General features: G+C 39.8%; 1 protein-coding gene across 3 annotated transcripts in view; it reads right to left on the bottom strand.

The window, feature by feature from the left end:
- LOC124164533 (dipeptidyl peptidase 9) overlaps positions 1-15,299 on the bottom strand; it is a 47,982-nt gene that overhangs the window by 31,927 nt on the left and 756 nt on the right. The window contains exons 1-7 of one of the 3 annotated variants that reach the window (XM_046541894.1): positions 15,160-15,265; positions 11,533-11,843; positions 10,482-10,828; positions 4,427-4,574; positions 2,800-2,943; positions 1,892-2,003; positions 872-1,030 (exon numbers count right to left, since the gene is read on the bottom strand). In XM_046541894.1, coding sequence (XP_046397850.1) covers positions 872-1,030; positions 1,892-2,003; positions 2,800-2,943; positions 4,427-4,574; positions 10,482-10,828; positions 11,533-11,803 — 1,181 coding nt within the window. In that variant the 5' untranslated portion in view covers positions 11,804-11,843; positions 15,160-15,265. Of the gene's footprint in view, positions 1-871; positions 1,031-1,891; positions 2,004-2,799; positions 2,944-4,426; positions 4,575-10,481; positions 10,829-11,532; positions 11,844-13,823; positions 14,022-15,159; positions 15,266-15,299 lie in introns of those variants that run through there. The other 2 variants (XM_046541895.1, XM_046541893.1) reach the window with 2 other exon arrangements.

The following is a 15,299-nucleotide window of genomic DNA, read 5'->3' as shown; positions in this document are numbered from 1 at the left end:
AGTACTATCATATAACTCCCCAAAATTTTCCCATATTTTTCAACATTATTTGATAATGCAACTACAGTACACTCCCGACTGTGTGGGCAAATGATGGGGAGAGACAGCACGAATAATTGGAAAACATGGATAACCCAAACTTTCACTTCAATGTCTTGTAATGTTCATAATTTACATAAAAAATAAGCAATATATTATTATTTATGCCATTATTCTGCTATTTTAAGAGTGCTTCCCGGACTCAATGAGAGCTTTCTTTGCCAGTTTGCGATCTTTTTAGTGGCAATAACATGGTTGTACTCGTATTATTAATGCTCCATGTAAGGCCTAGTTTTGAAAATCCACACATTGGTGGCTGTGTGATCATGGATACATAAAAGTGGTTTGCACAAATGCTTCAAAACCACTGCCCAACGACGGAGACTACACAGTCCGGCACCACGCCACGTAGTCGCATCACGACCAAGTTGCCTGGGCTGCAACTGCTCAGCAACGTGTATCCGTGATCACGGAGTGCGGTCGTGCACTGCGAGGCTTGGAAAATAGGAACACGGTGCTCCAGTGAATGCAGCTAACGTGCAATCGCTTGTTTTAAGAAGGGGATTCTCATGGAAATAATGAGCCCGGTGCAAACTAGCATTAATGCACAAATTCTGATGATTTTGCGTCTGATTTTATTTTTTTATTAAGATCGTGGAAAAAATTGAGCGAGAGTGAAAAATCCTGCACGGATAATCCGCAACCCGGATAAACACCAGCCGGATAATCGGGAGCCTGCTGTACTTGGAAATATGTTGGCTATTAACTACCTGCCTTAATACGTAGAATACTAAAATATAACAAAATAATTTCAATCCAGAAAGAAACATACTCAAGACCTCCAGGGAGCCATCCAGCACGGACTAGGTATTCAGCCCATGGAAAGAGTTCCGAAAGTGAATGCTTTAGCTCCCATATTGTACGGGGACCATCACGGAATTCCACCATCTTCAACGTCCACTTTGCATTTGGAGTGCCAGCTCGTGGAAACCTGTTTGGACAGGGAGGCAGTGACATTAACAAAATATAATGGAAAATAAAAAGAGCACATGAAAACTGAAGGCAATCCTCTATTAAGTCTTCATGAACACTGGAGAAATAACTTAGATTTCTCCCACAAATGCAGGTATGTATTTACTCCTTGGATTATCAGCTAGGATAACACATTGATGAGCTGTCATTTTGAAGGCACACGCTGCCATTAACCACGAAGATGATGGTAGACTGCACCTTCAAAACTTCAGTGTCTACCAACAGCTCACCCAGCTGGAAACCCACACACTGATTTTATCCAATGGCAGAAATGCGTTCAGGTGCATTTGTCTGTCATCAATTAACCCCTATCAAAGTTTTATTTCCCAAGCTTCAAGAGGGAGGTGAGGATGGTCTAACTTGCTCTACTATATGTTACCTCTATCATAGGATGCTTTTAATTAATGGATACCTCAATAAAATTCTTGGCAAAAACCTTTATAAGTTATAACCTATAAAATATGGGAGCTGACTAGAACAATAATATGCTCTGAGGATATAAGAACACAGGTAGCACCATGAGGGATTCAAAATTGAAACGGCCAAGAAACCATTGTGGCCCTAAATACAGTTCACAAGTATGGACTGAAATCAAAAACCTCCTTTAGAATCTCCTTTGACAAAACTACTTCTTTATTTTTCACTAACAAACAGCAATGTACTATGAGAGGTTACCAAGCAAGATATTTAGAAATCATAACTTTTGCTTGAATATAGAAGACCTTGATTGTTTCTAACCTTCCACCACCAAGCTTGGGCTAAAAAAAAATAATAAAAATTTTCATTGAAAAAAACGTACCTAATGTAAGCTACTACTAACCTGAACTCTTCAACATCATTGGTTCCAGAATCAGCAAACGAAAAAGTAGGAAAGTGGCAGATATTTACTAAACTCTCATCTACTTCTTCATAGAGTATTCGATAAGTTCCATCTGAAAGGCAATGTATATTTTGCAATGAGAAATATCTACTACATTGTACATTTCTAAACTAAATGAAATGCATCACTAGAGAGAGAGATATGACAAAAACATCAAAAGGTAATGCTGAATGAATCATATTCATTTTTTTTATTTTTTTACAACTTCCTCATACACTGCACCTAATGGTCTTTAAAATGGGGTTTCCAACACCAACAATGTGCAACAAAAACACCCATACTGGATAGGGAGCACCTACTCAGACCTTTTGTTTGATAGGCGAGGACTTTACCCCAACACCACCAAGGCTGGCATTCAGCGTAAAACACCAAAAAAGGGCATGAGACATTAGAATGTAATATACCACCAAAGTGTCAAGAGTCTCTTAAATTAGAAAGTAGATTTTGAATGGTATCACAATGCTTTGCAAGTAATTACAATGCTTAAGGGTACTTGTGAGGTCAAATAAACTTGAGGACAAGTATTTTGGCTGATGGATTAGTTTTAACATGTTCTCTGCCACGTGGCACCATTTAGTGTCTCACACGACTTCAAATGGTATTAAGTGAAACTCCCAATAACACCTCACTACACTGCTAAATAAAATACTTGGCAAATATGCAAAAGCAACTCCATTAAGGTCTGGCAGGGAACATGTTAATTTGCTGGAAGCAAAAACTTTTATGCAAATCCCTTGTCAGTACCCTCTTAAATTACATTCAATTTGGCTAAAATAATTTAAAGCCAGTTTGAAATACATACATGTCTGTTGAATTTAAAAGTCCCAGGATACCTAGGGATTTCATACCATATGATTCAGGCTGCCACCAAAAGCCCTGGTAGCGGCTGAACTCTTCTTGTGTTACATATGATGGAATGCCTGAAGAAAGGGGGTCATCTGCCAAAGATCGGCCACATCCTCGATACGAGTGTGTCATTCGAACGGTCGAAACTGGAAGTACAGAGACAATTATTACAACAGAATAGGGTATATCCATGAAATACACAACATTAAAAATAACTAGGGGTAAAGAAAAAACGTCTACTCTCCCCACAGGGAATGTGGCGGCTCAGTGGATATAGCATTCGGCTACTGCTTGAAGGGTCCTAGGTTCAAATCCTACGACATCTTCAAACAAATATCCTGAAAGAGCCTTGCAGCCCAGAAAAAGGAACTGGCTCCTTACCCTGTATGTGTGAATTTCACACACCTCTGGCTTATGATCTCTTCACTTAATGTTTGTGGGTGAGCTTTCGTGAGAGCACGGACACTCTCGGAATGCTTCACTAAAGGAGTGGGGGTAGTTGGTGATTGTTTTTCGGTTCATTCCTCATTTACTCATATTTTGGACCAGAAGATGGGAGCTGGAAAACGCCCAAAACTGTCGTCCGCAAAATATGAGTCGATGCGGAATGAACCCGAAAAACAATCACCAATTAACTCACTGCGGAGGCCTCCGTAATGAGTAGTAGTACCGAGAGAGAGAGAGGAGGAGCGAACTTAACTTTGCCAAATGTATATAGCCGCCCTACTTCGTCACTGAAAACGTGTGAGTCATGGGTGGCCACAGGTCACGTACAATTTATGCATTGTACGTGACTCCGTAAAGTTATCACCGTGGCTAGTACTGGTATATACTTAAATTTGTCAAGAGCAATCAAAGTTCGGGCTTTGCTCTCTGGCTGTGGTGCTGTGCACACGATTTGGACTGCATGTGGCATCATATGCTCAGCAGTCCATACTACCTTGTCCGCTATAGTCCTCAAATTTCCATATATTAATCATTTGAAAAATACATTGTTGACAGTACAAAAATGGTAGTACACACAAAATTGAAGCTACACCAACCCAACAACATTTGCCCTTATCCTGTGTACAAACCGCCATGACACCAGCAATAAAACATCAAAACTCTTCCGCCCTTATTTGCAAAGAAGTTGTGGCTACTTGTAACTTCATTTTAATCATCTGCACAACAAAAATCACAAGGAAGATGTCACAAGGGGCCCTCTGAGGTCAAATAAACTCAAGGACAAGGATCACATTTCATTGTCTAGGGTCGTTTCATTTTCATAATTCTCCTCAGCTAAGGGGTCGCTGAACTATTGTCTACAATATTGACAGAATATAGATTTATCGGGACATCCAGGAAAGTTTTGTAATAAAATAATTAGCTATTACAAAGGAGGATGATAGAGATGGCAAGGAGAGTTAGAAGATGTGAGTGTTGAGAATTGTGAGGGAACGTGGTATGGACATTCATTGCTGAAGGCAAGGTTTCAGAATAAATCTACGAACACCAATAAAAGCAGCTTTTCTCCTCACCTCACTTGCTCACTCCTATCCTCCTCAAATTTACACACATGAATACTGCACAACTACAATTACTGAGCCTATAGTTAGATTCTGAGAACATCAAAATCAGCGTACACACCTGTAGGTAAATGAGTAACCCAGATGTCACTCTCTGAAACAAATGCTACCATATCTGGATCCCATGGACATATTTCTGGATTCAGCATCGCCTCATGACAAACACCCTGAATCACCTGGTCAAATTCTGTGGGAAACAGAGGACCAGGCTGCAAGAGAAAAAAGACATGCAACTGAGTGATCATCCACAAATAAGAAAATTTACCATACCAACAACAACAGAATTAGTTTATTACTACATCTTATTAAAAAAAATCTTGCCATTTACTGCAAAACCAGGCAATCTGTGGGATGAGCATCTACCCAGGATTGGAAGTCACTGGTGGACGAAGTTAGACCTTTTCAACACCAAAGATGAACACATTTCACAATGCTCATCAGCTAATTGGTCTTTGAAATATTGTCTACAGCCTTGAAGAAATATAGATTTATGGAAACATAGAGGAAAGCTTTGTAATAGCATATTTATCAATTTAAGAGGTTGAACTGGAATTCAGTCACCAAAATATGAACTCTGACTGTCATTGATGTTGTCCAATGCTCCACCATGTACAACTAAGGGGATTTCTGCAAGCTTTTCAATTTCCACCATTTAGCGGCCTGCTGTTTAGCTACTACACAGGCAGTGGTATAAATTTCTTACATCCTTTCCATCAGATAAAATTTTCTGATTAAAGAATTTTTTTATGGGCCTTGCAACAGCGAATACATAAGTTTTACATAATAACAAAGCCTACATTACATCCCGATAGAGAAAACTAGGCATTCAATGTGGCAAAACGTATTCAAGCCATCACACAATACATAAATGAAAAGTCACTAATGCATGCAAGAATAGGCTTTTCTGGGAACTTCGAAAATTAATCAAGCATATTTCTTCCCAGTCTTATATGCAGCTTCTGAGAAATCAGGACCAAAAGTTTACAAAGATACTAAAATACTTTCCAATAGAAATACTAGAGAATAAGTATTTAGGCAAAATATTATCAATGAAAGGTGGATATGGAATAGTGATGAATTAATAATAATTTTAGCATAGTAATAACAATAATAATATGTACAGTAGACTCTCGTTATTACGAAGTTCATGGGACCGAAAAATCGGAGGTTCGTAATAACGAAGTTCGTAAGAACGTTTCTTTTAGGAATCGTCGAAAGCAATAGTGTATTATAATACGCGGAAAGAAATATAAACAGGAAAATGCGTTTCAGTTTTTCAACAGAAGACTGCGCCATGACGTATTCGAGGGTTGATATCTTCCCGAATACATGAACTCCGATATTCAAACTCGATGCGTCCCAAGACCTTGTTCCTTGGTTGATAAAATTACAGTCCGGCCACCGAGAGTTGTCCAATTACAGACCAAATGGTCTAGGTCCGGGGAGGGGGCAAGGCTGCCATGTAAGAAAGGGAAACGCTTACAAAGTGTTCCGTGAAGAAAAGATCCGGAAGGGACGACGAGCGTCAAGGACCTAGAGGAATAATCACTTGTTCTGTGATTCGAAGAATGGGCTTATTTTGGTGGATCAGGCTTATTTCGGTGTTCGTTTATGCATTTGACAACGTTGTATGACTAGGCGAGGGTGTGAGGTGCGTTTGGGGGACAGCGGTTGGCTTTAAACCCTGCTGGCGCAGGATTATCCGCCCATCCTATTGTGCCGTAATCGGACAACCCTCGCCAGCCGGACTATGTAATTTATCGCAGAGTAAGGTTATCCTGCGGGATGCAACACTGCATTACACGTATGCGCTTACTCAAGCTTGTGGCGAACTGATCTAGCGGGGCCTGCGATGCATTCGGAGCCGAAAAAATAGCTCCCCGCGGTGACGAAGAACGGGCGAAACGTTGAACAGTTCCTAAATTCACTCCATTTTCATTGATACCTTATTCAGATCATGATCACAGTGAGAGTTTCCCAGCGCCACACCGCGTAGTATCGGCCAAATCGAAAGGCGCCAAATTTGAAATTTGAAAATTTTGAATGCTCGTATCTCTGAAAATTCGTAAATCGAATGTGCATAGGAAGAGGTCTGACTGTACATCCTATTTACGAACGGTTATGAGTAGGGCACCCTGACTACACAGGAATGAAGCTAGTTATATGATTTTGCGTGTAAACTGAATAAAGAACCATAATTGACACTCTTAGGCACAGTAAACGAGAATAACTTAAACGTGGCACAATTATTGAAACTTAAGTGTAGTGAATATCCACCTAAATACCGTGACTTGTGCGTGCAACTTCGTAATAAAGTTCGTATTGTAACTGCCGGGACCGGGACATAGGTTCGTAATTTCGTAAAAACGAAAATTTCGTAATAACGTTTCTTTTACTATTGCTTGGATAGGCCCTTTCGACGGGACCAACGATTTGCTTCGTAATAACGAGAACTTCGTAACAACGTTGTTCGTATTAACGAGAGTCTACTGTATGTCTTTAATTGGGCGAGGTTGAGACTAAGAAGTCCCCTCTTCCACCTAACCCCTCGATAGCGTCAATGCAAACATATTTAAAAGGTATGTATAAGATACGTATTAGCGCAATGGGGATTTTCATGAAAAATATTTACCAGGGAATTACTACTGCCACGATTTGAACACGGATACCCCAAACTCACACCAGTCTTTCACTTCAACCACCAAGGAATCTTCTGCACATATTTTTGTACCATATGCGACATCACAAAAGTACATGAATATATCCTTGAATAATGTGTGTGGTGAATGCCCTAGCATACAAAACAGAGATGTATGCCTAATGAATTTGGCACAGTGCATACAAACTAGGCATCTTGTAACATTATACAACGGGGAACATGAACCATCTTGTCCTTAAAAATGAACAAAAATCCAGCAGAGGAGGAAGATTCCTTTAAAGCTGAAGTGTCAAAGCACATCATTCGAATTCAGGGGATCTTGGTTCAATTCTTGGTCATGGAAAATGACTTTTCCTCTTTCCTTTGGAATCTCATCACCTCATGCGCACTTGCAAATGATTCTATTAAGGTATGTTGTGGGCTACTCCAATATTAATTACTTGAAAAGCATTTACTTTCATAATAGGGTGGTTTCCTATTATTTTTTTATTGCCTAAATCGAAAGATTATTACTCCTGGAGTACATATTTCACGCTTTTAGATTTTTAAATGACGATATCTATTTTTCACGATTAAATAAAAAGTGAAAAACTTCAAGCGCACGAAAACGCGACGCGTAAGTAGGAATGATGGGAAAAAGTCCGTGCGACGCATTTCTGGTTCCCCCTCCCGCCTTGTGAGGTGACCTTGACTGAGGCTCTGAGCGCTGATAGGACGCAGGATGCTAGCGGGTAGCTGAGTACCTTGCTGGCTGGTAGCGCTTGGCTTAAAAAAGGTTTATTAATACTAGTGATGGGTCGGTTCGATTCCTCGATTCTCGGCCAAGAACCGGAATCGAAAACAAGTACTTGCCAAGGCAAAAAATCGATTCCGATTCCAGTAGTACTTCAAACAACAAAATATACGACCGCGTTTCCAACAGTCATTTGAATTTTCGCGCCACGTAATCGTAATAACAAAACACATATCTTCTTGGGATGTGCGAGTACTCGAAAATTCAAGTCGATCGAGTAGTTGGCACTTGACTCGAGCGCTTCGAGTCGCATTACGAATGTCGAGTCGAGTAGTTAAGGTTACAGTGCTTTCGAGGCTAGTAGGTCCAGCAATCTGCCGACAGGAAGCGCTATCATGAAACTCATGTAATAATGCAGTTTTTAAAGCCGATAAGTCATTCTAATGCCTTGGCCTGGTAGTTTCAGCTTGCCGAATACACTATAGTTGTCGACGTGGGCGCCGAATACCTTTACGCCAGCCGCAGCGGCCGATCGTCTTCCTACCCGGCGCACACTAGTCCGAAATCGGAAATAGCTGGAATAAAGTCCAAAATGACCTTTTTGGGGATAGATACTTGAAACTCAGCGTAAATACTCATAAATCATTACCAAATATTGCTTTATATGCCATTTCACATAAATACGAGCCTTTAGTGAGATACAGAGGCCCAAGCATGACCAATTTTTCAATGTCACGCGAGATATCGTTTTTCCTCAAAAAATCTTTGAATTTATCCAAGTGGTTTTGCGTTGGTGTGAGTTTTATGGAATATAAAACGCAATCTTCCTTTGATCTGGTGCTTTGCCTATACTTTCAATGACTTTAGAAGATTTTGGCTCTCATCTGTCGGGTTTTACAACGCAAAATGGCCGACCCGTTTTTCACGTGAAATTTGACATAAAGTAGACATTATCTTTCGTTTACGAAAAATATAACTCGGAAAATTTGAACCACAATATAAAGTTGAGATTTCTAAAGAGTACTAATTAGAAATCTTGAAAAAAAAGTTTGCGACGAAGGAAATAAGAGCGATTTTTCAATCGCGCGTCAAGGCTGAGCTACACGCTGCGGAACTTTAAGGCTCGGTAACTGAGGCTGATTTTTCAAGTTTTTAAAAACATTAGTCTTGAAAATCGTTATTTAAAGCATAGATAATCGTCTTCATTGACTTAAAACACTAAACTGAGGATGTTAAAAAGGATTATGTATAGATCGACTTGACCATTTAGCGCTTTACTTGAGTGAAAATACTAAGGATTGGATATTTTTTGGAACCATCCCACGCATAAGAAATATGCCTCGGGTATTGAAGTAAAGTGAAGAGATTAAGTCAGCATTCTTAAGAGAGAGAAAAAAGAACTATTTCCGTGAAAGGCAACAACCGATACCCTTTTCCCTCTCCACCTTCGCCGAGGTGAGTCGCGCGGTAGGGGGAATTTTCACACCACAAGGCTCTTTTAGCCTTTTTTATTACTGCGACCGTCCGATATGATATTCATTTGTCGCGTTTAGTTTCTTTCTCGAACTTAAAAAAAGCAAGAGATTTTAAGGTTGATTAAATGACGTGAGAAGTATAGCATTTTTTTTGGCTCTACAAAACTAAAGTTTAGTTCTATAGTTGTTCGCTTCGACCACTTGAATTCCATGAAGGTTCAAGATCCAAAAAAATCGTTGATATAATTTTTAATAAAAATTCCAAAGTCTCCGAAATCTTGCAATTTTAGTGGGAAAGTACTTGCCCAATAACACACATGTGTAGCAAAAGGCAATTTTCTGCAGTAATACTGTAACATGGAGACGTCAAAACCTGCTGGCTGAGCATGTAGAATAATTGGTTTTTCTGCTTGAGAATTTGAAAGGGCCAAATATTACATGATTCATATACGTAGTATGTAATCTTTATTACAGCTATGAAAATATCTGTACTCAGGTATGTTCTGTTTTGAAATTTAGCTATTATATTTTAATTACATAGTAATTATTTGAAAGATGCTTTTGTCAACTGACTCTTTCACAGAGTAATATTTTTTAAAGTGGTTTTCTTGTTGCCAGGAATTAAGTGATATTTTTCTTGTAGCCTATGGCATCAGAATCGATGGAATCGGTATCGGTAGAATCGGAATCGAAATGTAAGAATCGGAATCGGGATCGGAATCGATAATATTTTGGAATCGACCCATCACTAATTAATACCTTATCAAACGAAGAAAACTTTCCGACCTTAGCCAGTTTTAATAGGTGATTATTAAGACATGTTTCCCTGAGCTCTGTGCCTCATGCATGCATTGGTAACCTCAGACGATGTATAACTCCTATCCTCTCGTGTAGAAACTAGGTGCCTGTGACGTCACGTGGAGTGGAATCGCATGGGCGCCAATCTGGCCTTTTTCAAATGAGGATAAAATTTGATCCTTGCCATTCATCTAAACCGGTATTTCAAAAACCAAATAATTTGTGTATTATGAATACACTAATGGTGGGTAACGAATCGCAATCAATGCCTTTCGTTTTCTTTGATGAAGGAAACTACCCTATTGATAATTTGCGTGATGATAATTTTTAAAATTCCCATCTGCAACCGATTCCTGAAGCTTTTTCGAAGCTTATCCAGTCCCAAAAATTCACAAATAATTCCTTGACTTTCAGGTTCTCAAAGATGAGTGGGCTCCCTTATGTGACTTGCCTTGTCAGTGAGCCCCAGATCACGACACTGGAAGAGACTTCCAGCGGAGGGGAAGACCACGAGACCTGACTGGGGGTGCAACTCGTAAGAGGCAATGCCCCACGTGGCGACCCTGCGGCGCTCCCACTGCAGTTGTTCCTCCCTTGACCACCGGGTAGCACCACTGGAGGTTCGTCCATCGCTGCTCCCTTCCTTGGCACCACCACCACGAGCCGAGGAACTACCGCCACCTCCAGACTGGCACCCACTGCCTGACGATATGAAGTTGCCAATGCTCACCGAGTGGAAGCTGCCCTCTATGAGAGGGTGCCATTGCAGCCGACCACTTGGATTCAGGGGAGTGCATCCTGAAACAGAGAAAGAGGATAGTATGAGGAACACTACCTTTGAAGTATGGAGATCTTTAAAGAAGGGTCCCTTAACTTCTCCACCGTCACCTAGCACCCTCTCCGAGCTCTCCCTTCCCACATGGCCTAGGTGACCCTTCCAGAAGCCCATTCCACTACATTATGCTCAAACCCTCTTTGGTAACTCTTTTGTGAATCACCTTTCCAGCCACCATACAAAAGGAATACATATGCAGTGAAGTGTTAGTAATACACACCATATAAGAGGGGGGATCCAAAAATATCCGGACGGAAATGGCTGCACGTGTCACTCTAATATTTTGGACTTCTCCCACTAGATGGGTGTTATTTAATCATTTCTGAATCTCTATGCGAAACGGCGTGGATTTGGACGGTTGAAGCGAGCCCATGTGACCGTTCACTTCGAAGAGTTTTTTAATCTCTACGATTTTTGAAATGGCTGATATTCGAGAACAACGTGCAGCATTGAAAATTTGTTCTGTTTGGTAAAATTTAGTCGGACAGAGTTAATCTTTCATCCACAGCTTTTTAAGAACACGCCTCAATAAGAACTGAAGTGCACAAGTGACATTCGGAATTCAAACGCGGCAACATGTCGATTGAAGACATTCAACCCCAGGCTGGCCATCCAGGTCCAGAACTTGATGAAAATGTGGGAAAAAATCGTGCCCTTGTTCACAAACCTTCCGGAGAAATATCCACGTAGAGGAGAGTAGACTCCCAGAAGCCAGGAGGGGTTGCCAGAAAGTACACCCGCGTAGTGCGTGCCCCTGAGCAATTGGAGTTGAGCGTTCGGAAAGCGAGCGAGCCAGGAACAGAGGAGGAGAGGGAGGAGAGCTGTCGCCTGAGCTCACACACCACCGACTTCAGCTCCAGCCACGATTTCCGAGGAGGAGTCGGAGAATCCTCCTTCTTCTCAGATCCCGTTGATGCATCGCAAGTACCTTCCTCCATCCCCGCCCTCCGGCGACGTTTGCTCCCCAGGCACAGCAGCCTGGCGACAGGCAGAAAAAAAACATGTTATGATACTCAAATCAACCATGCAACAGGCATACAAGATTAGACTAGATTGAAAAAGCAGTGGGGGAACTAGGGGCCATTGTCCCAATAATGATTACTCTCAGTAGTTGTAATTATGTGATAGTGGTCAATAAACAGGCCTACTACTAAGGAGAAGTCTTCTCCAGAGTCTAAGACAAGGTTCTCCCATAAGGAGTTTAGCCTGGCATAGACAGATGTGCCAGCTCGTCAATAGCAGAAGCGCAACATAATTTCAGACATATTTCATTAATTTTACCACCCTATGACCATGTAAATTTTTAAAAATAAAGCCAAGACACTTGACCCAGGATAAAGAAAACAGTTCCCAGCATCTGCCTGAAAGGATGAGATGGGACAAAGTAACTAGCTAACTATATAACTACAAGTATAGTTAACAGGGACGAAAGAGGCACAAGATATAGTGTTGCAAAGCCAAGCTACGGTGGCACTTATGACAAAAAGGCCATTACTCTGCTCCCACAACATTAGAATAGAAATAAGGAAACAGTATGTGAAAACATTTGGGTGAGCATAGGACCTCTACTCATCAGAAATATGGAATGTTGGAGAAGCTGACCAGAAAAAAAAACTAGCCTTCAAGACCTGGTGCTGGCTACAGGTGTTGAAAATCAAGTGGACAAAAAATAAGATGACAAACAAGGTGGTGTGCCAAAGAATATGAGAAAAACGGAACTGTGAAGCAACATATGCCAGAGAAGGACCTGCTGGACAGGCAATAACACACAGGCAATCATGTAAGGAAATTAATGAAGTAGAGCGACATCTCCTGTGCTACAGAGTAACTTACACTCTAATAGCCTGTTTAAGAAACCCAGCCAGAATTTCACCTGGGAATAAGATGGCTACGTGGTGTACCTGCTAGCATAACCGACTGCCTATTGGAAAATCTAGGTTCAAATTTCTCGCCAAGCTAAATGATTTTTCCAAAGCAAAAATTGCTAAGAACATGATCATGAATTCCTCTGTTTCGATTATCTGTTTGCATTTTTCCCACTAATAAGGGTGGATAATTGAAGCAACACTATACATAGCGCTTTTCAGGAATATGAAAGTCCAATGAGTAGTTTTTCCACTGATTATCATATTCTTGAGGAGGTTGAAAAGACCTCCAAAAATTAAAGGGTAGTTAAGTATCCTTTTTTATTAGGGTGGAAGCTGCATCTCTTCACAATTTATTGTATATTAACACACAAAACCAGGGTAACCCCAAACCTTACCCCTATTTGATTACTCCTAGGCAAAATATTTCCCTGAATTATGATGAAATCAAATATTTTGAATATATTATTTGATATTCATTTTTTCATACCGATCTTGAATCAAACCAATATACATAGTGCTCATAAACAAGAGCCATACCATTCAGTAATCTAAAGGCCATTTATGTAGAAGTTTAACAACAATACTTATATGACACCTTTTGAATTTACAAAAATTACTGGTTGTAAGTCACTGAAGTACTTGAGATATAATAACACCAAACCAGAGCAGGAAAATGAGTGCTTAAACAGTTATTGGAACTTTCATTTCAAAAACAGAATTACAGTAAATGTTACAGAAGGCACGTAGCCATTCAGTAACCTTTGCACTGGAAAAAATCATGAAATGAGCATTCATTGTCACACATATACATACATTTATGCTGATGACAACTCCACCCCATAAAAATAAATAAAGAGAAAGAATGTCCTCTATAGACGGCTTGAATATTGCAATAAGAATTTATATAAATTATTAGAGGAAGGATTAGTGGTTGGGAAGAGTTAAGAAAGATTGCCAAACAAAACACTAGAAAAGTTGAGCGCAGCGTAAAAATTTAGGACGTGATGAAACAGAAGAAATAACAGAGCCATGTAATTCTTTAGATTGATAACCAATCGCAAGTAAATATACCAATCCATCAAGCACTTACACAAAAACCTTCCACTGAAATCAGGCAGGCGACAGTTCATAAATAAGATTATAAATATCTTCAATGTTGAAGGAGAATCATTGACGTTCACACTGATTAATTGGTAGCTGTATCAAAACTACCTAAACCCATTCATTAAAAACAGCTGGCCATAATATTAATTGTAACGAACAACAAAAACGGCTAAGTAGCCCAAAAACTATTGTTGTGGTCTTAAACGGTTTATAAATCTCATATTCCCAGGGTGATTGCTGCTTATGACAACAATACCATTAACAAAAACAAATAAAGTATTCTTTAATATACTTCAGCTTATTTTTGCCATGAAAACGTATGAAACATTTTCAACCTTCTACTTATAATATAAGGGGAAATAACTATGTGTTAATTTATTCTTGAAGGAAATCCTATTTTTTTTATCTTCCGATTGTACCCGGAGAAAATTCATAAATATGAACATTATTTTCACGCTTAAATACACGATATATTGGCATAGGGAAATTATGAGTTTACATTGCTAAGGGTAGCACTTCTATAAATGAATGAAAATTGTAGCAGAGTCAAGTAACAGCTGTTTTCAAGCTCATCTGGAATTTTGTTTGTTTGGATTGTAATCCACCAGAACTAAAAAATGGAGGTTAAAATTCATGCTCGGTCTTTTTAATTACACGGTAGATCAATAAAAGCCAATCCACATTCATTATACAGGAGCAGAACAAAAAAATGACAACGGTGAACGTGGAGAAAGTTGAGGTGGATGACGCTTCCTATTGCAATTTCCTCAATTGTTTGTCTTCCTACACAGATGGATGAAAGAAAAGAAAAGCTGACTTCCAAAATACGAAGGTATTCCAATGATTAGCAGTGTTTGCTTAGAAGTACCCCCTCACACAAAACATTGGGGGTACGCCAACGTGGCAGAATCCGAATATTCGGCCACGGAAAAGGTGAATTAAATGAAATACCTTTCACTACTAGTGGGGTTAAGTATATTTGAGAATACCATAGTAAGCAGTACCGTTAAGATCAAAATATATTGGCAATTCTGATACAAGTGGAGACGAAAGTAACCAGCTGCCAATTCGAATGACAGACGCCACTATATTCAAGTTATGCAAAATAAACAGAAGCTCCTCATACACATTTCACGGCAGTTTAGCGTAGTTAACTACTCTTACAATCACAGGCTTTTCTAAAAGCACAATCAGTAAATAGCATCTTCTTGTTGAATGATGATCCAACAAGCCGGAATACATTGAACAATAGAAAATCGCTGCACTTGAGGGAAACAAAATATGAACAATAAAAACTCCGGATTGACTTAAAACTGACTGACCTGATAGGCTATTATGATCTTCGTTCGTTGTACAAACAAATTACGGCAGACAGATTCGGCATTTTGGCATGTTGGAAGTCCTTGTCCTCTTTAATCAAAATGAATAACTAACATGACAAATGAATGCGGAATTGCACCTT

This window comes from Ischnura elegans, chromosome 8, assembly GCF_921293095.1.
Source record: "Ischnura elegans chromosome 8, ioIscEleg1.1, whole genome shotgun sequence".
Lineage (NCBI taxonomy): Eukaryota > Metazoa > Arthropoda > Insecta > Odonata > Coenagrionidae > Ischnura > Ischnura elegans.
This window is presented reverse-complemented; position numbering and strand designations above follow the sequence as displayed.